General features: G+C 41.6%; 1 protein-coding gene across 1 annotated transcript; it reads left to right on the top strand.

Moving 5' to 3' along the window:
• Window positions 1-734: 734 nt before the first annotated feature.
• Window positions 735-22,597, top strand: nomo (nodal modulator). Its single transcript, XM_080445155.1, has 31 exons — window positions 735-955; window positions 2,247-2,336; window positions 2,449-2,494; window positions 2,948-3,048; window positions 3,352-3,458; window positions 3,609-3,681; window positions 3,908-4,060; window positions 4,295-4,432; window positions 4,588-4,677; window positions 4,935-5,040; window positions 5,685-5,835; window positions 6,861-7,038; window positions 8,160-8,301; window positions 8,995-9,126; window positions 9,622-9,758; window positions 10,034-10,121; window positions 10,305-10,368; window positions 10,506-10,601; window positions 10,702-10,926; window positions 11,176-11,258; window positions 12,740-12,899; window positions 13,715-13,841; window positions 15,156-15,269; window positions 16,164-16,291; window positions 17,256-17,397; window positions 17,670-17,753; window positions 18,120-18,230; window positions 18,416-18,517; window positions 19,159-19,278; window positions 19,476-19,568; window positions 21,312-22,597. Exons 1-31 carry the CDS (start codon window positions 791-793, stop codon window positions 21,441-21,443), a joined length of 3,678 nt encoding a protein of 1,225 aa, XP_080301281.1. The 5' UTR covers window positions 735-790; the 3' UTR covers window positions 21,444-22,597.
• Window positions 22,598-23,053: the final 456 nt, after the last annotated feature.

Genomic DNA, 23,053 nt, shown 5'->3' with positions numbered 1-23,053 from the left:
GTTTTGTAATAATCTAAATCTACAAAGTAACTAGTAACTAAACTGTCAAATAATTGTAGTGGATAAGTATAATATTTGCCTCTGAAATGTAGTGGAGTAGAAGTAAAACTAATGAAATTGGAAGTACTCCAGTAAAGTAAAAAATACCTCAAAATTGTACTTAAGTACAGTACTTGAGTAAATGTACTTACTTTACACCACTGGTGTCTTATAAGTTTGCCACATTATTATATTGTGAAACCTTAGGTGGAGTTATGTCACCTCCAAGGCAATAGATGTCGCTGCTCCTGACGCATGCATTTGGCCACAGACAGCAGCTCAGCTGCAGAGCAGGTACCAGTGTTGCCATGTCCGCTATGGGCTTGTTTTTCTGGTAAGTTGCTTGTAATTAAATATAGGTAGTTGCGGGTTGCGTTTTTATGGGCTTGTTTCTAAACTGTAGTTGCTTATTTGGGCTTTTTTCCTAATGTTGTTTAAACCAGTATTTCATTTTCAAGTCAAGGACCCCCAGATTAATATATTTGTCTGCGGACCCCCATCTGAAAACATTTTATGCCAGGGACCCCATACAAGATTTGTTTTGTTAAAATGTTTCGAAAATATTCCTCATTTTTCAAAATGTCTGTTTGAAAATAGCCAATCTATATTTTTAAAGGGCGAAGGGCTTGTTTTCCTAGACCTGGTTGCTTATTTCTCTCGCAAAACCTGGCAACGCTGCTCAGCTGGTACGGAACCGGAGGCAGCGTGCGGCTTGTTTCGTCGGTTCATCGAGCAATAATCATTTGCAAGGATGATCGGATTCGGAATCACGCTCCGGACGGACATGGGAGCGATCTGCTTCTTGTTCGGATTCGTCTGCTGCTGCCAGCTGATGAGCGTGTCTTCAGATGACATCGTGGTGGCGTGCGGAGGGTTTGTGAAGTCCGACGTGGAAATCAATTACTCCCTGATCGAGGTGAGAGTGCAAGCTAGGCTAGCGGTAGTAGCTCTGGGTGGTACGCTTATGCTAGCTGGAGGATGACAGTTGTGGTACAGCCTCTTTCTTTAGTGTTTCGAGCAGGTGGGCGTGGTTTTGAGGCTTAGTTAGCGTTAGGTTGAGGCATTTAACCACGCCCACCTGGGCGGAACTCCAAAGAAAGAGGAAGTCCTGAGTCCCGACTCCGACCACAGTTTGAATGAAAGCTCTTGACAAGCTGAAGCTAACGTTAGCATTCTGCTATCTAATAATTAGACCATAAGACAGACTGGTATCCTAATGTGTAATTGACACCTTAAAGAGTGTTCTGCTCTGCCTTTAATCAACACAGTGTGTGTGTGTGTGTGTGTGTGTGTGTGTGTGTGTGTGTGTGTTTATATATGTGTTATTATTAGCTGAATGAGAGCAGTGACAGATGCACTCATCCTAACCCAGGGGTCTTCAACAGGGGGTCCGGGACCCTCAGAGTAACTACAGGGGGTCCGCCAAATATTTGTGTAAGGGGGAACATAAGCCGAAAATAGCAGATCTGCAAGCTCACATGCCTCGTGCTGCAAGACGTTGTGAGGTTGTAGATCTGATATTTTCGGAAAGTTGGTGTAGAGGGAAAAAGAGAAGACCAAGTACAGAGCCAACGGCCAAGTTGACTAAATTTTGAGGGCTTAAAAGGTTAAATGTCTGATAATACACATTAAGATGAATACAACATATTAATAGAAAAGATAATGTGTGTCAAAGAAGTCTATGAAGCAATCAATGAAAACCTTTATTCTGCAACACAGTGTTATACAATGTAGTGGGGGGTCCCTGCTTCATCTCTCTCAGCTAAGGGGTCCTTGGCCTGAAAAACGTTGAAGACCCCTGTCCTAACCCTAACGTATCCTCTCGTTCTATGTAATCTAACCTCAATGTTACGTTTGATGTTGCCACTGCAGGTAACGTTGGTGTGAATGAGTTTTGACCCAAAGCATCAGCCTTTAAAGGCCTCTGCGTGCTGATGGAGTTAACGTTGAATACTATAGTTACAGCCATCAGGCACAATGCATTCACAGACATAATGAGATTAGCCACACAAGCCAGTTAGTTGACCAGTCCTTTGTATCTAGAAGCTTGGCAAGACCGCTCTCTTTCTTTCTGACAGCCGAAGACACTTAGTTGACATATTAGCCCGGTACTTAACTACTTAACCCAGGCAACAGCCAGACAGCAACACCGACTTACCTACCAGTGGCAGTGAGTGACTGAAGATCCTTTTCTCCTTTTTACACAGATTAAACTGTACACAAAACAAGGCTCATTGAAATACCAGACTGACTGTGCCCCGATCAATGGTTACTTTATGATCCCCTTGTACGACAAGGTATGTAGACAACTACTGTAATTTGAACACATTTAATTATCTCATCAGCATGTATTGTTTATGTACAGTATATGTATCTATGGGGAAATAAAAACTTGTCGCTCTTTTACAGGGAGACTTTGTCTTGAAGATTGAACCCCCACTTGGGTGGAGCTTTGGTAAGAGTATAGTGTCAGTCACCACCATGCATTCACAGTTAACCATTTACTGTAGGAATTGAGAAAATAGCCAGCACCCTGTAATGTCCTTTCATTGATTTATTTACCTCACCCAGGACAAATAGAACGGATGACCTGGTCGGTCTTCCTCAGCGACCGACCTGGTCGAAATGCACCCAGTCTATTTGTCCCGGGTGAGGTTACTAGGAGTAACAAGCAGCTGCAGTAAGTGAGTGCTTCAATAGCCTTGTCAAGCTGCTGTACTTGAGCATAGTGTACCGTGATTTGCAGCTGAGTAGCCCAGTAATCCAGAAGCTTTGGGTGGGGCCACTGGGGGGATTCCCCTTTAGCTGAACGATAGATGTTAGGTTTAAAATACGGGAGATCCAAATCTAGTTACTTACCCATCGTAGTTCTCTGTGAATACTTTCTTACCTCTTTGTCTTTCTCTAGAACCTACTAGTGTTGACCTGCATGTGGATGGGGTCAATGACATCTGCACGAAGGAAGAGGACATCAACTTTGTCTTCACTGGCTTCTCAGTGTCTGGCACGGTGCGGAATCAAATCTATGCATTTATGTTTGAAACGGGTTGTTTCCGGTAGTAGTATGCAGACATGCAAAAGTGTCACTTTTCAGCTACAGTCACCTTTTTGAACCCAAATAGGGCAATTGTGTGACACCTGACCCGAAAGAAAACAACATGTTGTCACCTTTTTCACCTCTGGGCTGTTTGCATGCCTGAGTATGCTTTATGTTGAGGAAGTTCACTTTGACAGATGCTGCCAGTTATTCAAAGTGTTAATTGACCCTCTGATATTGTTTTCAGTTCTGTCTGTATTATCTTGTTACATCAGGTTCTAAGTAGAGGCCATCCCCTGGGCCCTGCGGGAGTGGAAGTCAAACTCAGCCGAGAGGGAACAGAGGAGAAACTCCAAACTGCCCTCACCCAGGCTGGGGGGAAGTATGTGACTCATGGCTTCCTTTTTAATTGATATGATGGATTATAGAACCGGTTGCATCTGCAGTAATGACGTGATCTGTAAACATGTGCTTTATTTGGCTGTCTTTTCAATGCCATGTCCGTGTGATTTCTTTGGCTGTCATTTCACAGGTATACGTTTTCCAAAGTACTTCCTGGAAATTATGATATCACAGCCTCCCATCCTTCCTGGACACTGGAGAAGGTTGGTGTCTTGACTTGTCCAGAACAACCTGATGTTTTAATGAAATCCTGCCCTCTCCGGTGTCACACCTAATTATTCCTGATTTCACAGCAGTTGACAAATACTTTGAGAAAGGGTTGATTTTCCCTTTCACATTAACTTAAGAAAAAGTAACTCAAGAAATGACCAGGCCATTGTTCTATACATCGTTGTAAGTCATCACTTGTGTTTTGCTATTATTCTGCAGAGTACTACATCGGTCCGTGTGTCCAATGCCAATGCCCCAGCCACTGAGCATCTAGTGGTAGGAGGCTATGATGTCTCTGGAGAGGTGCGAAGTGATGGGGAGCCCATGAAAGAAGTGACATTCCTCCTATACTCCGCAACAGTCACGGAAGAAGTAAACTTACTAAATTGCAATAATTATGTTTGGCTTGACTATACTGTATATATGGTGTAGAAAATCTGTTAATTAATATTCTGAAAATCGGTATGCTAGAATTTGCTTCCATAATCTTCATTTGAAATGATGGTCTAGCATTGCATACATACATTTGATGCGTGCTTTTAAACTGCAAGTGCTGATTGATGCCTAACTAGAGAAACCAAATCACATTGCTCCATTTGTTGCCAGGCTGTCAGTGACTGTAACACAGCCCCAGTGGAGGGTGCAGAGCCTGGGGATGACTCTCTGGTCTACTTGTGTAGTGCTCTGTCCAAAGAAGACGGGACCTTCTCCTTCCCCACCCTTGCCAGTGGTGATTACACTGTGGTATGCTTGTATTTTAAATGACCCACCTGATGCCTTAGTAAAAGAAACATCCACACACAATCTCTCTATTTGTTGTACATATTATAATTCTTCTGTTAAATATCTATACTTGTTGCATTGGTGTTGTTTTAATGAATTGTGAAATACTCCTGCAGGTGCCTTTCTACCGAGGAGAAAGGATAACTTTTGATGTCGCTCCATCTCGAATGGACTTTAAGGTGGAACACAATAGTTTGAAGCTAGTGGTAAGGAGGTCAATTGAATTGCCTATCTCATAATACTTTTTTACTTTTTACTAGAGCGAAACACCAAATCTAAAAATAAAGCCATTAACTGTGTTTATGTATCATGTCATATGGCCAAAGTTGAGGATAGACAATGACATGAATTGATGGTGGAATGGTCCTTTAAATATCACCAGAGTTGTTCTTTAATAAACCTGTAATGTCAGTGCATGTTGGAGCATGTCTGCATTAACCTGTATTCATTGTTCTCTCTGTAGCCTATCTTCCGTGTTATGGGCTTCTCAGTGACAGGAAGGGTTCTCAACAGTCTGGAGGGGGAGGGAGTTCCTGATGCCACAGTGTATCTCAACAACCAAATCAAAGGTAACTATGCTTGCATGCTCCAAGCCTGCCTTGTATGGAGATTTTCATCTTAACAAATATCTGATAATTCAGATTTGTCTCCAGCTTTAATGTCTTTGCTAATATGAAGTGCCAGTTACCAACTTTTAATGATCACAGTGTCTGAAAACCCACCCGCTTCCCCCCACATTGTGACCTCGTCGTGCCTGTCTTCAACCCCACCCACTCTCAAAGCTCTCGCCACCTTCTGAGTTCTGCTCTTGTGTTTATTCTAGTTTTGCAGTGACCTCTATCCAACTCATTTTTCTTCTTCTTGCCATTAGACACCGCCTGTGATGTCATTTGTCCAACCATTGCTCAAACTCTTGCTCAACATTTGTGTCTAGAACGCCAAGGTCAATGTCACTGACGATTGGTTCACGGCAGGAACCCGTTTCCTTGATTGACCAGTGTGATGATGAGAAAACTAGTGAGCGGCGGCGCAGGATGTTGATAAACTTTGTTTTGACAACACAGAGATGAAAATATAGACGTCCCTGTTTTAGAATTTGAGGCTATAAACGCAGTGTATTGTGTTGGACTACCAGTTACCAGCATGACCGCTGTCCAACATTATCTAAAAGAAAGTTAGTATCTTTAATGGGTTACTCTGTTACTGTCCACAGTCCTCACCAAGGAGGACGGTTCTTACCGTCTGGAGAACATGACTGCAGGGACCTATACCATCCGCACGCAAAAGGAGCTCATGTACTTTGAGCCAATCACGGTGAAGATTGCTCCCAACACGCCCCAGCTTCCTGACATCATCACAGCAGGGTAGGTCTGAGCCTTGGTCACAGGTTTAACCCATTCAATCCAGGAACACGTCTGTCATTTTAGATGTCTTTGGCTATTCAAAAATAGCAGATATACAAGCTCATAGCGAGCTTGTAGATCTGCTATTTTTTTTAAATCGTGAAAATGTGTGCAATTCTTTGAATATATATTTTTTAAAGCGAACATTTGTAAAATATTTTGTTCCAGGGACCCCCAGAAACAAATATTTTAGTAAAAAAAAAAAGCACAATATTCAAGATTTTTCAAAAATAGCTCCAGGGGGTCTGGTTTCACGCTCGCTATTCGCTCACGTTGACACCCACCGCGCTCCGCTCCCCGTCGCTCACGTTGATTTGCGCACCTCTCGCTCCATGCTCCGCTCAAACCGGGTCGCTCAACAGGAAAAAAAAAGAAAAGAAAGTAGAAATTCGAATGAAATCTCGGTGCGCTGTGCACTGCTGGATGTCTGTGTGTCTCTGAGTCCGTGCGACCGTGCATGCTCAAACATTCGGTGCGCGGCCCCCGCCGGGGCGGCTTGGAGCGGTAGGCGGTCCTCACTCTGAGTAGCGCTCCAACCTTTTTATAAACCAGCTCCGCGCTCACGTCAAAATCGCGTCGTTCCACTCCGCGCTCCGCTCACATGCTCTGTTGGGGAGCCAGTAGGAGTTAAACGGACAAATAGGATATAGCTACAGTGTATTCTCCTTAGCTAGCATTATTCTCCTACTGGAGGGTAGAATTGGAAAGAGGGTTTGGAGGTTAGGGGTTAGATCACATATTACTTTGTGTACTTTGACTTTGACCTTTTCCTGTACAGTTCAGGACACTGCTGCCCACATAGCTTAGGTGTGTGATGGATGAATAATGTGCTATTAATCACACTGAGATATCGCACTATCCTCCCTGGGCGATGTGTGGGCTTGTTTCTGCAGTGCATCCATTTGATTGTTTTTATTACTACAGTTATGTTGCAAAATTATGACTGAATTGTATGAGATCTGATCCATTTGTCCATTCTTCTCCAGATTCAGTGTATGTGGGCAGATTTCCATCAGTCACCTGCCTGAGGGCATGAAGCAGCAGGGCCGCTACAAGGTCACTCTGACACCGCGGAGTCAGGACAACATATCCAGCCAAACCACCGACTCTGACCCCCAAGGGGCCTTCTGCTTCCAGGCCAAACCTGGAGATTACAGCATCCAAGTAAGGCATTGGCAACAGGTCTGGGTTTTATTGTATGTTTTTATTATATTTATTATGGGTACTGCAGATGTATTATGGTCCTACATTGGGTCTTCATTACATCAGTTTGAACATACATTGTCCCTCTTTTCTAACCATAAAGCTTGAATGAATTGCCTTGTCTGAGTGCATCGACCCTCATCTGCCCTATGCTTAAAGGTTTCATGACGTTCAGTTTTACCACACATTAAAGGTCTTTGTCATGGTCCTTCAAACGTGTATAGAAAGTTTTAACAAAAAAATTCACTCCATTGATCCATGGCAGGTGTTTTTCTCTCATATTTCTAAAGCCTTTTCAACTGCAATGAAAAAAGAAATCTTTGCCTGCGGGTGTCGCTGGTGAGGGATTTTGCCTGTCAATCATCGCCTCTGCTCCGCCCCCCCCAAAGGAAAGGATAGGGGAGGGGAGGGGCGAGGAGGAGAGTGGGCGGGATTAATCGGCTGTGACCTCACTGCCGAAGGGCCAAGCTCAGATTACTTTTCAACCTAATAATTCAGAAAACCCCAGACCACAGAAAATCCACTGAATGTTCAAAGTTCAGATTTTTGGGGTGTAATTGAGGTCATAAAACCCCCAAAAAAACATAAAAAATAAAAAAAGTTAAAATGAATGTCATAGAACCTTTAACCTTGTGTTCAGTGGGTATCCTCCTCGGGAGAACATTTTGCCAAAAAAGAAAATGAATCGCAATTGTAAGTTAAATGCATCACTCTGGTGCACTTTGAGGGCAAAATGAAGAAGATAGACCTATGTGTATATATAAAGCTAAAAAAAAGGGAATAATCCTGCAACTGTCTTTTATTTAAAAAAAATCATTTTGGTCCCTAGACCTTCATCAGGGCAACATTGTCATTCATTTGTCCTGGTGAAGGTCCAACAACCGAGATTTTTGCAAGTTTCGACAGTTTTTGTCCTACACGCTTGTCAACATTTGTTAGGTGTGCATCGGCCTTTAGCCGAGGCTTGGTTTTCCATAATTGAAGATGTCACTCAGCAATCAAACCTTTAAAGAAACAGTCCAAAGTAATTTCAGTTGGTAGTTTGATGGATAACTTTAGTTTTGACCTCCATTTTATTGCAGGTGTCTCTCCCGGAGGTGGAGGTGAAGGCTGGCCTGGCCCTGCAACCCCAGGCCCTGGAGGTGTCTCTGGTGGACAGGCCCATCTCTGACCTGCTCTTCACCCAGTTCATGGCCTCTGTGTCAGGCAAAGTCTACTGTCTAGGTACAGTAAGGTCCTGTCCTTGGTGTCTCAGAATTAACCTATTAAGACCGGGAACACATGTGTAATTTTTTTATTTCTTTGGCTATTCAAAAATAGCAGATCTACAAGCTCATGAGCTTGTAGATCTGCTATTGTTTTGAAAAATCGTGTAAGCCAAAAATGTGTGCAAATCTTTAGTTTGAATATATATATATATATATATATATATATATATATATATATATATATATATATATATATATATATCTTTTTTTAAAGCGAACATTTGTAACTCAAATCTTTGCTTCTGGGGATTCTATAAATGTCTTAGGTTTCTGAAAAACTTATGTTTCTATATCAGTGGTTCTCAAACTTTTTTCATGTCATGTGTTTCTATATCAGTGGTTCTCAAACTTTTTCATGTCAAGGACCACCCAAAATAATATGCATTTGTCCGCTGACCCCCATCTCAAAATATTTTGTTCTAGGGACCACCCCCAGAAGCAAAGATTTGAGTTACAAATGTTTGTTTTAAATGTATATATTATATTCAAAGATGAGCACATAAGAACAATGAACTATTGAGCTAGTGTATTTGAGGTTTCTTTAACTTACTTTAATAATTATATATTTTTTTACCTTTCCTGACCTTTTAACCCCCCCCCTCCCCCTTTTTTTCTCTTTTTTACCTCACCTGACCTTTTGACCTTGTAGCATCCTGCGATGACCTGTCAGTAACTTTACAACCAGTGAGCCGTCAGGGTGAAAGAAGGACCGTTGGTCTGTCAGGCAGCAGTGACACCCTCAGCTTCTCCTTTGACAATGTCCTGCCTGGGAAATACAAAGGTTTGTTATTAGATAACACCATATTTAGTGTAACAAAACTCAAGGCTAACCAATATAATAAATAAAACTCAGCTATAATAAAGAGAACAATATAATTGCATCGCTGGCTTCATTGGAGCAGGTGAAATTCTATGATTTATAACTATGTATTATCACGTTGAAGTATTTTATTCATGTATTTCTTTACTTGACAAATTTGCCTATATATTTATAATTGCATATTATGTCAATGAAGTCTGTCTATGTGTCATGTCCTAGTAATGACGCCATCTCTTTAACCAATTAAACCCTATATACTGCATAGGTTGAGGTCCCCTAGAGCTCTATTCTGGGCCCCTCCTTTTTCCTCTACACCAAATGTCTTTGCCGATAATAGCCAATTTACTTGGTCACTACACGTAACAACAACACACGCTATGGGCTTGTCGATCGGCTATCTTAGTCGAATGTTTAGCCCAGAATTGTCTCAAACCTTCTGTCTTTTGTGGTGAACAGCGAGTATTTCCCATGAAGAGTGGTGCTGGAAACACAAGTCAGTGGAGGTGGAGGTTCTGGATTCAGATGTCCTTGGGGTGGAGTTCCGACAGATTGGCTACATCCTGCGCTGCTCACTCTCTCATGCCATTACTCTGGTCAGTTCATCATTATGCACAAACATTTTGCCATGATGTTTTTGCAGTTTGTGTGTCCACACCTGTTATAAAAGGGTTTGTAAATGATATTGTTTAAAATAAGAGTTAAATTGAGCCTTCCTCGATAGCCTTTTGACCTTCTATGTATGACGGTTGCAAGCAATTAAATAAAAATGAAATAAAAAGCATCTGAAATGGCTGCTTAAGAGCACTATCCTTTGAGAACAAGCATGATGTCCAACTCAACATATGTGTGTGTGCACATTTTCATGCAGGAGTTCTTCCAAGATGGCAGCAAACCTGAGAATGTCGGCGTGTACAACCTCTCTAAGGGCGTCAACCGCTTCTGCCTCTCCAAGCCTGGTAATCTCCCCACCTCTCATTAGCTAAACATAGAACCAAGTGGCCTAACAAGACATGCCTGCACCGCACTACCCTCTCGTGTATAATTGGAGTAGCATGTTTTGCCCCAGAAGGTCTGTGCCGGGCACACCTAAATATAAAACCAGAACAAAGTAATAAATCATCTCAAAATGTCCTTTCCAGGTGTTTACAAAGTCACCCCGCGCTCCTGCCACCAGTTTGAGCAGGACTACTACACTTACGACACGTAAGTACAGTATGAACTATGCACAGCACTCATCCATCTTTCTTTGCGTTTCTCTTTACCCCCTCTCTCTCTCTCATTCATCCATGCATATCCCCTCTTCTGCACATTCAACCCCATTAATGGCTTGTTTCCTTCAGGTCTGCCCCCACTATCCTGACCCTGACTGCAGTCCGGCACCACATGACCGGGCTCGTCACCACTGACAAGATCCTGGATGTCACCGTCACCATCAAGTAATGAGGATTATTCAGTAGACACAAGCTCACGTTCAACCAGCCTCTGGAGACTCATTATACCAAATGCTTATATCTTCTGTCACGCCCTCTCTCGCAGGTCGTCGATCGAGAGCGAGCCGGCGTTGGTGCTGGGCCCCCTGCGGAGCCAGGAGGAGCAAAGGCAGGAGCAGCAGCTTCAGGAGATCCAGCTGCGACGCCAGGAGAGAGAGCGCCGTGCCGCTGAGGAGGAGGAGGGGGGCACCCGGGATGACAGCCCCCCTGTCCAGGAGAAGGCTGATGAGCTGACAGGCCCTTTCCACTATGAGTTCTCCTACTGGGCCAGGTTCGCAGATGGCACACACTGCAGACTTCACACTTGATCTTCATCTCTTGCTCAAGTCTGTAGAATAATGTCTGCTAGTAATGAAGAAGCACGGTTCTGCTAATGTTTCATGTCGAGAGATAGATGTAAGCATATTACTTTCACTTGCTGAACACAGATGGTGGCAGATGGTAGTTGTTGACCTGTTGCACCCTACAGGTATTTTATTTCTGTTTATCATAAACCTGCTGTTTGTTTCCGACTGTTCAGGGCTGGAGAGAAGATCACAGTGACTCCCTCCTCTACGGAGCTGCTGTTCTATCCTCCTGAAGTTGAAGCCACTATTACTGGAGGTATGTTAACTTTGTGATCTCAGATATTTGTTTTCAGTTTATGAATAAGCTATCATTTAACTTTTAAGTGCAATTTTCCAACTAATAGAGCACCGAAGTCTGACGTAATTTACTCATCCTACCTGGGTCGCGGTTTATTTCCCCATTCAGAATTTCCATAGACTTGTTTAATATCGCGTCCAATAAGAACATAAACAAGAAAAATAAACAAATGATTTGACTCATATGGATATCTCTGCTGTCCAGCCCGAACCTACTAACTCCAAAACGCTCATTGTTCAGGAAACGAAAAAACTAATTATACGTTTTTCAGGAAATGAAGAAAACCTTATATTTTTAAAACAAAGCAATACTTTCAAAAGGGTACACATTTCCAAAAGCTAACAATGGATCTCCAAGCTCACAATGCATCACAACAACGTGTGAATTAATGCCCTGATGCTTCATGACACTTATATAGGCCAACAATAATAAACAGGACTTTAAATATTACAATAACTTTTGCAAAGAGGGGTTCACAGAATTGGAGTTTCAGTAGAACTAGCGTGAGTCGCGACAGAAATGCTATCAACTCCTTTCTTCTTGTCACATTGCTCTCTTCATTAAACACTTCATAGATTTTAGAAATATAATTACTTGTTTTCATAACATTAGCGTCAGTGCTAAGTTTGATAAACAGGTACACTGCATAGTTTTAACAGACTACGGGGAGTTTGTTTACGTGATACTCCTCCTCGTTCACTGCGCAGCGCACTGTTCTGTGTTGTGAAAAGGCTGCAGCAGAGTAGAGAGGGGGAGTTGTTTGTTTTTGACGGACAGTTTGAGGATCCAATGGAGTTGGGAGGTTTCGTCAGAGGCGCTTTTTAATACTTTTCATTGGTTCAAATGTTTAGATTTTTTTACACAGACGTAAAGGGTGTTCAATAGCGTTGATTTATGAAAAAAAAAAGAAAAGCTGAAAATGGAGTTAGCTGGTTCGTCCCGGACACCGACGATATGAAGCATCAACTGACGGTGAGAAAACGCTAATGTTACTTCCGCCGAACTATTTACATTTCCGCCAGAAACAGACTGTATCAAATATGAGTGACTGACTTTCATAAATGATACAGAGCCACCTCCCTGACAATATCGCCGGGACAGTTTGTTTATTTTTGGACCACAATTCTTATATGAGACGATTTTAAGATGACCCAATGTTATTCGCCATAGAGAAATTACTTCCACGACCCAGGGGATGAACGAGTGACGTCAGGACTTCAGTTCTCTATTGTAGAATCATAATCGGCTTTATTGTCACATCACAGGTTTACAGGTGTAAAGAAGAGGACATTTAAAAAAATCTTGCACGCTCATCATTGTGTAGTATTCTGTGAAAAGAGTGAGGATATAGGTAGAATAGAAAAAAGAAAGAAACACGGGATAGAAACGGGTTGTAGAATCTACGGTATGTGATTGTGCTATATGATTTTCCCTGTCAGAGTCCTGTCCAGGCCGTCTGGTGGACATCGCAGGGCGAGCAGGTCTTTTCCTTGAGGGCAAGGTATCACCTGAGCTCCAAGGTGTGGAGATCTCCATCACTGAAAGAGGAGCCGCTGCAGCATTCATTACTGTGGCCACCAATGAAATGGGAGCATACAGGTATATAGAGCCTTGCATCCCTTAGATTGAAGGTAAAAAAAAGTACAGCAGTGTTAATTTGAAATCATAATGTGAACCTTAAAAGGTACGCTGATAACACACACTTATGCATACACTCTAGACAGCTGCATACTGTCATACGAGATTCAGACATGCAAACGTGTAGCTTTTCAGCTACAATAGCCGTTTTGAATCCAAATAGGACAATTGTGTGACGCCTGACCCAAAAAAAAACAACATGTTGTCACCTTTTTCACAATACTGAGCTATTCTGATTCAGATTTGTAATGCTTTTGATTAGTATTCTTTAACCTAATATGTAGGGTTTTTCTGTTTATTCTCAGACTTTATTTGACTTTGATAACTTTCACTTAATGTTTATATAGGCTTTCTAAAAACCCACTGTATGTTCTATATACTCACTACCCCCCCCCCCCCCCCCCCAATATTGTCCTCATTATGCCAACAGTTTAACTTTGAATTTGGAACAGTTATGCTTGATATGGGTGTCTGTGTCTAGCAGTATACTTTGAATTTGGAACAGTTATGCTTGATATGGGTGTCTGTGTCTAGCAGTATCTGTTTCATACAGTACGTACGCAGCCTTAAAAGTATTTTAATACATCATTCTCTGTATGTGGCACATGGTAATATGTAAACAATCTGTATGTAGTATGTTATTGTAGGGAATCTATGAATTGTATGTTTGGAACTTGGGAATGTGAATACACATGATGAGACACATTGTGTATTGTACCGTTGCGCATGCTGACAACCGCATGACAACATGACTGACTGTCTTGACTTCTCTGCAGTGTGGGTCCGCTCCACAGTGACAGGCAGTATGACATCAGTGCTAGCAAAGAGGGTTTTGTCCTCAGCCCTGTAGAAGGTACCCAGGGAGACTTCAAGGCGTTTGCTCTAGCTGGTGTCACCTTCAAGGTACCTTGCACAGAATGCACACAGAAACATCGACTGCATTGGTATACATTCACGCTAATTGGCACGGAAAACAAACTTGTTTGTCCACCAACCACAGTGGCTTACACATCCCGAAATACACCAGACATTTCACTTTCTCAAAAGGCAACTAGACTTTTTAGAATAGAATGCATGCACACACACACACACACACACACACACACACACAGACACAGACACAGACACAGACACAGACACACACTCACACTCACACTCACACACACTACAGAACAGCTCTGGATGATTTAGTACTTTAGTAATAATCTACTTTTTTGTCTTGTGATTTATTGTAGCCTATGTTTTGTGTTATTGTCCTACTATATGTTACATGTGGCACCTTAAACAGAACCCATTGCCCAACATGGGCAATAAAGTGTAGCAATAGCTTTGGATCGTCTCTGCCAAAATAGCTTTCTCAACACCGTTTTTCATGTTCCTGGATTGCTGCAACAGCAATCCAGGAGTTAATTTCTTGATCTGACACTCATGTTATGTTAAACGCATGCTGTGCTCTGGGGCCTTTAATGAGCTAAATGAAATGGTTCAATGAAACGTGAAGCATAACAACATGTGTCAAAACTGAAGAGAGTAGAGCTGGCCTAATCTATTGTACAGAATTCCTGTGCTTTTTAAATGGTTGCCTGTCAGCGAGAAGCCTTGACTGGGGTGTGCCTCAAGGCTTTCTATCGCTCTCCATTTTGATAATAATTTGCCATCTGTCATTAGAGCCGACACTCACCGTTGCATGCAGTCACCCCAGTCTTGTACATTTATGCTCACACTACAGCATCTTAAAAAAAGATTGATATTCCCCAGGCATTTGTCACCCAGTAAGATAATTCATCTAGAGTTTTACAGCTTTTTGTCTCCAGCTGGTCCCCAGGAAATGTTGTAATGGCTCATGGTGGCTTATCAGAGACTAAAATCACTAGATACAAAATTATGTCATAACACAGCCTTTTCTGTTTTAAACAGCCTATTTATAATTTAATAATTGTCTCCTTTCCCCTCTGTTATCACACTTTTTATCATACTTGCTAATTGTTCTGGAAAAATTCTGACATGTTTTTCATTTGCCGTTTGTAATTAGTGACCCCCTATTATACTGCCTGTATTAAGAGTTTAAATTCTCTACTACCACTTTTATGTTTTGCTTCAGACAAATAAAGCTTTCCATGTAGAATATAACCAAGGCTTTCTTTTGATTACCTGAAACGACACTCCGAATCCATCAGTAGACGTTCTAAGCTGCCTCTTCTCCTCACTGTCCTGTAGATTAAGTCTGAGGAAGGACATCCTCTGTCAGGTGTGCTCTTGTCTCTGAGTGGAGGACAGTTCCGCTCAAACCTGCAGACACAAGAAACCGGTCTCCTCACCTTCAACAACCTGGTAGGAAACGTCACAATCCATCCCATCACAGCTAGGAGTTCTGTCTTTTGAAACTAGATGTCTAATAACAATGTATCACCTGAGCTCCAAGGTGTAGAGATTTGTTATCACTGAAAGAGGAGCTGCTGCACCATTCATTATTGTGGTCATCAATGACATGGTATACAGGTATATAGAGCCTTGCATTCCTTAGATAACATTTTTTAAACAAGATGGTACAGCAGCGTTAGTTAGAAATCATAATGTGAACCTTAGCAGGTATGTTGATGACACACACTTATCGTTGCTGTCGGGTGGAAACCTTGTATGTCCAAAACTGTGAATTTTCATTGGTTGAATATTTATAAAAACCCATCAAACAGACTTAACCACATTCACTTTAACTAAAATAAAAAATCCAAATTTGTAATATTATAAAAAAAAAAAACTTTTTTTTTGTGACACTGTAGTATAACAAAGTAGGGCATTAAATTACAAAATCAATGTCATGTGTTATTATGTATGTGTATGATTTCTATGTGATGTATTTTGCTCTGTTTTTGATTATTTATAGACATTTAATACAAAAGTCATATTGTTATGTATGTCATATAATTGAAAATGCCAATAAATATATTGTTTACATTTTTTTTTACAAAATCAAGTGATCCTATGTAGATCATGTGGTTTTCTGGTTTTGCACTCAGGTTCTCTTCTACCATCAGAGCTAGTAGTTCTGTCTTTTCAAACTAGAGATCTAAATAAATGTTAAGGGTTTGATTGAAAAGTGAATATTGTAAGGATTGTGTTGACATTTGTTGAGCTCCGATAAGTCTAGATCTCTAGATATATATTTTGTATTGCATCTGTTTGATGGAATCAGTGTCTCATCTGTTCCGCCTCTCTCTGTTCCAGAGTCCTGGTCAGTTCTATTTTAAACCTATGATGAAGGAGTTCCGCTTTGAGCCAGCATCTCAGATGATCACAGTGGAGGAGGGTCAGAACCTCAGCATTGACATCACTGGCATAAAGACTGCATACAGGTATTAGCATCTCACACAGTAAAATCCTCAGTGTTCATTCTGAGGATGTGTAAGTAGCACTTACATCTAAAAATCACCCCTCACAATACAATACATTACATATACGCCAAAGAGCATGATGGGATGTTAATTTCTTAATTGTATCATGTAGTACACTTGCAAGTAAGCAGATGCATTTGTTATATTTCTTTTTTATTATTCCACTTAGTGATTCAGGTTTTGCCTTTAATTTGTCTATCTGATCGTTCTTATCGCAGTTGCTACATGGGCTGGTTTATATTTACTTGTACAGCATGTTGTCAGATCTGATGTTTCCATAATGTGACATTTGTCGTGAAGAGTAATCCTCAACTCCAGAGTAATGCACACCTGCAGTAGATAACATTCATATTCTCAAGTACCAGCATTAACTGATTCACTGCCAATCACGTAGATCTACACGAACCTATCTAAAGCCGCCAAGTGCCAATCGCGTAAATCTACGTGAACTAAAAAAAAACAAAGACCAAGGAGATATGATTTTTCGAAGATCTAGACTCCTAGCCACTTCCTTGTTAACTTAAAACTTAAAAATTCTGTATCTCGGCTCCTGAGTACTTTTTTTTTTTCAATGAAAATTTCTGGCACTGGCTAAAAAAATATGAAAATACCTCTGGCAGTTAATGGGTTAAGCACACCCTAGAATCAGAATCAGCTTTATTGTCGCAGGTTTACAGAAGTAAGAAGTGGGTGAAATTCGTTTTCGTGCATAGTTCCCATCGTATTGTTATTTCCATTGAAAAAAGAAAGGGAAGAAGAAACTCCAGTCGGTAACCTTGGTCACAGTCTTGAAAAAATTACAGAATGTAAAAACAAAAGACTTTTGTCTCTTATTATTTTCCCAATCTTTTGCTATTGACCTTCTTGTTCGATTCCAGTCCACAAAGCAACAAGCAGTCTCACGGTCCTGTGTTTTGGTCCCCAGCTGCTACGGCGCTGTGCTGTCCCTGAGCGGAGACGCAGAGAGGGACGTGGCAGTGGAGGCGGTGGGCCAGGGTGACTGTAGTCACTACAGTGAGGACACCGTCACCGACGAGGAGGGACGCTTCAGACTGAGGGGTCTGCTGGTAAGGATATCTGTCAGAGCTACACTGTGGGGTTCCAATGACACTGAGCTATACACATGAACCCATTTAATCCGGGAACGCATACTGTGTCCTTTTCGATTTTTCACCATTATTTTATACTTTAGGCTATTCAAAAAAATAGCAGATCTACAAGCTCATAGCGCGGCACCAAGTGCTGCGCTATGAGCTTTTTAATATTTTTTTAAAATGAGAAAATGTGTTTTTCATGCAGTCAAAGACATAACATTTACAATTTCACCTCTAAATGACAGCCTGCTTGCAAGTATCTGATCCAGCTGCGAGCCGAGGGCAACGACCATATAGAGAGAGCCTTGCCCCAGCACAGGGCTATTGAGGTGAGCAGCACATACCAATTACCATTAAACCTGTGTCAAATGGGCTTCACGGGAAACAGAAACAGCTATTAAAGCTGGGTCAAAGGGTCTACGTGTGGAACAGAAGCAGCGTTAAGCTAGTTAAGTTGGATTGAATAGAATTTTTTTTTTTAACCAGTTGTGTGAGTAGAAAAAAAAGCGAACCTCTAATCTTGTTCACAGGTTTGAAAATTACACAATGCCTCTTAATTATGTTATTATCACACCACCTGACCTGTTATCCACAGGAGTCAATTTGAGATTGATTCGGGGAGTGTTCTCTCTCTCTCTCGCTCTTGCTCTCTCTCACGTTCTCTCTCTCTCTGCCACATTAACAATGACATTCAGGTTGGCAGCAGTGACATTGAGGGGGTGAACATCATCGCCTTCAGGCAGATCAATCAGTTTGACCTCAGTGGGAATGTCATCACCTCTCCCGAACACCTGGCCACACTGTCGGTACGACCGCTTGTCCTCTTTCATGACGTTGTCTCTCCCTATTTGTATCTCACACATCAACTCACTTATCGTTTACTGTGCTTAAAATAATTTGTTTAACTACTATGAACAGAATGTGACAGAATGGGTGAATCATGTCACGTAACATTCATCCCTTTCCTCTCCATTTCCTTTGCTCCTGCCAGGTGAAGCTTTGTAAGAGTGACAATCTGGACAACCCCATCAACAGCGTTTCTCTTGGGCAGTCTCTCTTTTTCCACTTCCCCCCGCTGGACAGGGATGGAGAGGTAACTCATTTCCACTGTGTATTACCGCTTTTAAATGGTCTATTTATCTTTAATTATTTGTCTTACAGCAAGTATATAGGGCATAGCAGTGGCGGACATTTTCTGGTTCCACTTCAAAATACTCAATGCATTTTTCCCATTGACATTTCCAAAAATATTTATATCAATTAATTTAAGCCTAGAATCAAGCCATCCAGGGTCCTGGTGAATCATGACCATAAAACATTTTTTTCTGTGATTTCTTTTTAATTTTATATTTAATTATGATCTACTATATTTAATAAATACCCTTTGTTTTGCCGTTTTCATTTTTTTTTTCACATAATCAAACGTTTTATGGTCATGATTCACCAGGACCCTGGATGGCTTGATTCTAGGCTTAAAATAATTGATATAAATATTTTTGGAAATGTCAATGGGAAAAATGCATTGAGTATTTTGAAGTGGAACGAGAAAATGGCCGCCACTGCTATGCCCTATAGGGCTTGAGGAGTTGAGCTTCTAAAAATGTTGTTTAACGTTTCCTCTCTTCCTGTAATGTATGATCAGTTTTCCTTTAGCATAATCTGAAAGTTGTCTAAAGCTGTTTCTCCATCCTTTGTGCTTCCTCTCCTTGTGTTTTGTGTCCTCTATTCCCACAGAGTTACGTGCTGATGCTTTACTCCACACTTCCCCGTTCCCAGTACGACTACACCCTGCCTCAGGTCTCCTTCACGTCCACAGGCTACCATAAGCACGTCACGATCACCTTCAACCCCAACGTAAGGCATAGGCTTAAGCCCCGTTTATACTTTGTCATACAGCGGCCTGAAAATAGCCAATCTACAAGTTGTGAGCTTATAGATCGGCTATTTTCAGCCCACGGCTGAATACGACGGAGCATAAACTGTCTTGTGATCATAATTGACAAACTTGTTTGTATAGAACCTACATTGATGAGACCTTTCCCCCCTTTCAGCGTAAAGTGCCTGACCAGGATGTAGCCCAGGGCTCCTATATCGCTCTTCCTCTCACACTGCTGCTCCTGTTAGCTGCCTACAACCATGAAAAGGTACTACATACATCATTCTGCATCTATATTCAAATTATAATCTTGGAATGGTGTTTGGCTAAACTTGTTGCATGATCATCCCATCATCAAGAGGGACGGTCACGCTGTGACTGGCTAGATCAGGGTTCCCCAATTACTTTCCCCAATGGCCAAATTATGGCTGGGGTACCAAGCCGAGGGCCAGGGGCACAATCGTGCAGTTTTTATTTGTTTTTTTTTCTCTAATTGAGCTAATTTGACACTGTGTTATTTTAGGCCTTAAATCCTGTGTTGAGGGTCACACAAGGAAAAAATGCTCTCTGGAAACAAAATAAGTCTGCTTGAAAAGTAATGCAGATTAACAGCAGCCAGTTGTACATACTGAAAATCTAAATAAGTCCAGAATCAACAATTTACTTACAGATGTGTTTGTTAGTCTGCTTGAACAGTAATACAGATATTATTATTTAAAAAATATATATATACCGGTGTATATATATATCTTTTTATGACAGGAGTCGTCGCGGGTCGGACAGTTGCCTCTCGCGGGCCGCAAATGGCCTATTGGGGAACCCTGGGCTAGATGGTTGTCAAATCTAGGCTCTGCTGTTTGGATTTGTTTATTTTATAGGTGACTGTAGAGGAGAATAATCTCTCCCCTCAAAACTTTACTTCACTTAATGACAATTGACCTAGAGTGTTGTCCTCCTGGTTGCCATAGCTTATGATGTCAAACCGCAACAACATACGAGACGATTATCACGGAAAACGGGAAGTAAAATCCCGAAAATCTGAAGGGGGGCCTTTTCACTGCCAGAGTATATACATTAATAAACTCACCCACTCCCAGCAATTTTCGTGTTTTATAACCTTTTCAACTGGTCACAGAAAATGGTGATCCATAATGATCCATCGATCCACCGTGTGTAGACACAAACAGGATCTGTGTCCGATCCCCAGAGGAAAAAAAAAATCACTCGTGAGGTAACTTTCCTTGCCGCAGGCACGCTGAAAACGGCACCTTTTGTCAAAAATGCACATCTTTCCCACCTCCCCCCCGCATTTGCAGGAAACCAATAAACAGGAAGTGGACGGAGGCGGAAATCTTCAGATTACGCTATTTCCGTATCCGTGTGATTTACAGTGAAAGTGGTCACTCCGGATTATAGATCACAGCGCGACTTATAAGACAGTTAAAGAATGAAAACTGGTCCAAACTCGTTGACGGCAGGCTGCGCCTTAGCAGAATTCGACGAGCTAACGCGTCCATGGCTCTATATTATGAAAAATTTTATATCAATAATAACGTAGACTGCCCCAACGCTCCTGATTTCGTGTATAGAGGGGCGGGTGTAAAGAGCCGGCGAGAGACTGCGGCTGATCCCATTGGTTCACCGATCTGTCCGTCAACCCCCGCCCCGTTAACACAACATTACGAGCGACGCCCACTGCACTCTGGTTGGTTGGGAAGTGAAACACTTCCTTATACCGAGTACACCGACGCGCTGGGCCAGGCTTTTATTTTTTAGCAACACTAAACAATAAAAGCCTGGAGATCGAGGCTAATAATAACACAAACTAATCCTTGACAGGATTCAGTTTACCTCAGAAATTGTCAATAATCCTGATGTCCCTATTTGGGGCAAAAACAAACAAAAAAGCATAAATGGCAGATCTGTGTCACATGTGATGCCACGCGCTTTGAGCTTGTAGATAGTTTTGTGGTTTAAGTAAGATGACCCCACCTTATCCTTTGGCCTCTAGGTGTTCCCCTTACTTCTGCAGCTGGTGAACCGTATCCAGGGGGTAAGAAACATGTCTCAGGTCAGTGGGGACAGCAGCCTTCTGGATGAAGCCAAACGCCAGGCCAAGAGGCAGAAAGCCAGGCGTACATGAGGGCATTCAGAGCCTGGTGGGACACTTCAAATCACCCCCTTGAACGCTAGATAGAGTGCACTAGCCAGCCTCGCAGAACACTGTGGTTAGCTGCAGCCATATAGGTGTAACTTCCCTAGATAAACATCAACGTATCTATAATTTGCATCTGTGGCAGCAGGTAGTGTTTGATGCCAGTGAGCTATTAAGCCCAGTAAGGTGTGATTTGAAACTGAGCCCGACCCACCTTGAAGCTCAAAATACACCACTTGATGTGCAGCACCACTCCCGCATCCTTCTATCAGCCAATCACCTTCAGCAGACTGATAGATAGCTGATATTTACTGTACAAGCCAAGTTGTTTCTTCTTTATTCTCCCCGTTAGAACCTCTCTGTTTTCCGTGTAGAATTTGAGCCATTTTTATACATTTGTAGGTCATTTAAGCTAAACTGAGAACCATTGTTTGGGTATTTAATGCACTTAAATGCTTGATATTTGTCATTATATTGTTTTAACATCTTTGTGCTGAGAGGTTGCTTTTATCCACTATACATTTTGTTTCATTCCGAACAAGGCTCTACCATTAGTAAGTTAATTTCAGCTTGACTGTATTTTGAACTGAAAGTGAAATAACCTCAGTCCTGTTGCATGCTGTGCAATATCATCAAAATCAATACATAATAACTGGTATTTATTATTCTGTGAATGTGATTCTCTGTTACATGCTACAAAGAGCCGCTTATAAACACAGCCATCTGGGCCGACAAGCATATCATTTCACATCGCTTTGTGATTCCACAGTCAGAATTACTTTATTCACAAAGTTTAATGAATACAGTCTTGATGACATTGGCACAGAACAATATTGACATCTCCTCTAGTGACGTAAATAAGTACTTGGTTCATAGAAGCCTCACATTCAGTGAAAAGGGCTGTACAAAAATCTCTTCAGAAACTTATGTCATATACATGTAGGATAAAACAAAAAAAACATACTGCAACATGTGTGATTTTCTGTCCACCCAGAAAGGGGAGGCGGGTGGTTTGAAATGATGTGGGTTAAATAGAGAAATCATTTTTATTATAGGGGCAAAATCCTGAGTGTGACTTTAACTTTGGGTACATTTTTTATACCATTGCAGGTCCGTTTTTACACTCTAAGAGTTAAAATTAACACTCAGAATTTTGCCATTTTGGGGGTAACTTGGATAGTTGATTAATTTATTAACATTTGTTAAATTTGTTGTGAATGACGAATGACGTTGTATGCTAGCAGTGTTTTTGTGTGTGTGTGAATGATGTTCAGTCAGATTCTGCGTACGGCAAGCTGTAATATTTCCAATCGGGTTAATGTAATACTGTGAAAAGATTGTTCGATGTTGGCATAACCTTGAGCTAAAGTCGGAAAGATGAGGCAGAATGGTAATTCCATAAGCTCACTGTGTCATCACAGGGCAGTGTAATGCACTGTGAAAACTGTGGGCCCCATTTATTTTTCTACGTCTAATTCATCTGTTCTCAGTTGTGGCTGACTTTCATTGAAAGATGAAAAGGCCACTGCCTATTTACCGAGTTGAAAGATTTTCCAATTAGGCCACGGTCAGGCAGAGTTAATTGGTTGGGGTGGGGG

Source organism: Gymnoscopelus braueri (genome assembly GCF_963280865.1).
Source record: "Gymnoscopelus braueri genome assembly, chromosome: 2".
NCBI lineage: Eukaryota > Metazoa > Chordata > Actinopteri > Myctophiformes > Myctophidae > Gymnoscopelus > Gymnoscopelus braueri.
The sequence above is the reverse complement of the archived record's forward strand: the minus strand, read 5'-3'. Positions and strand labels throughout refer to the sequence as shown.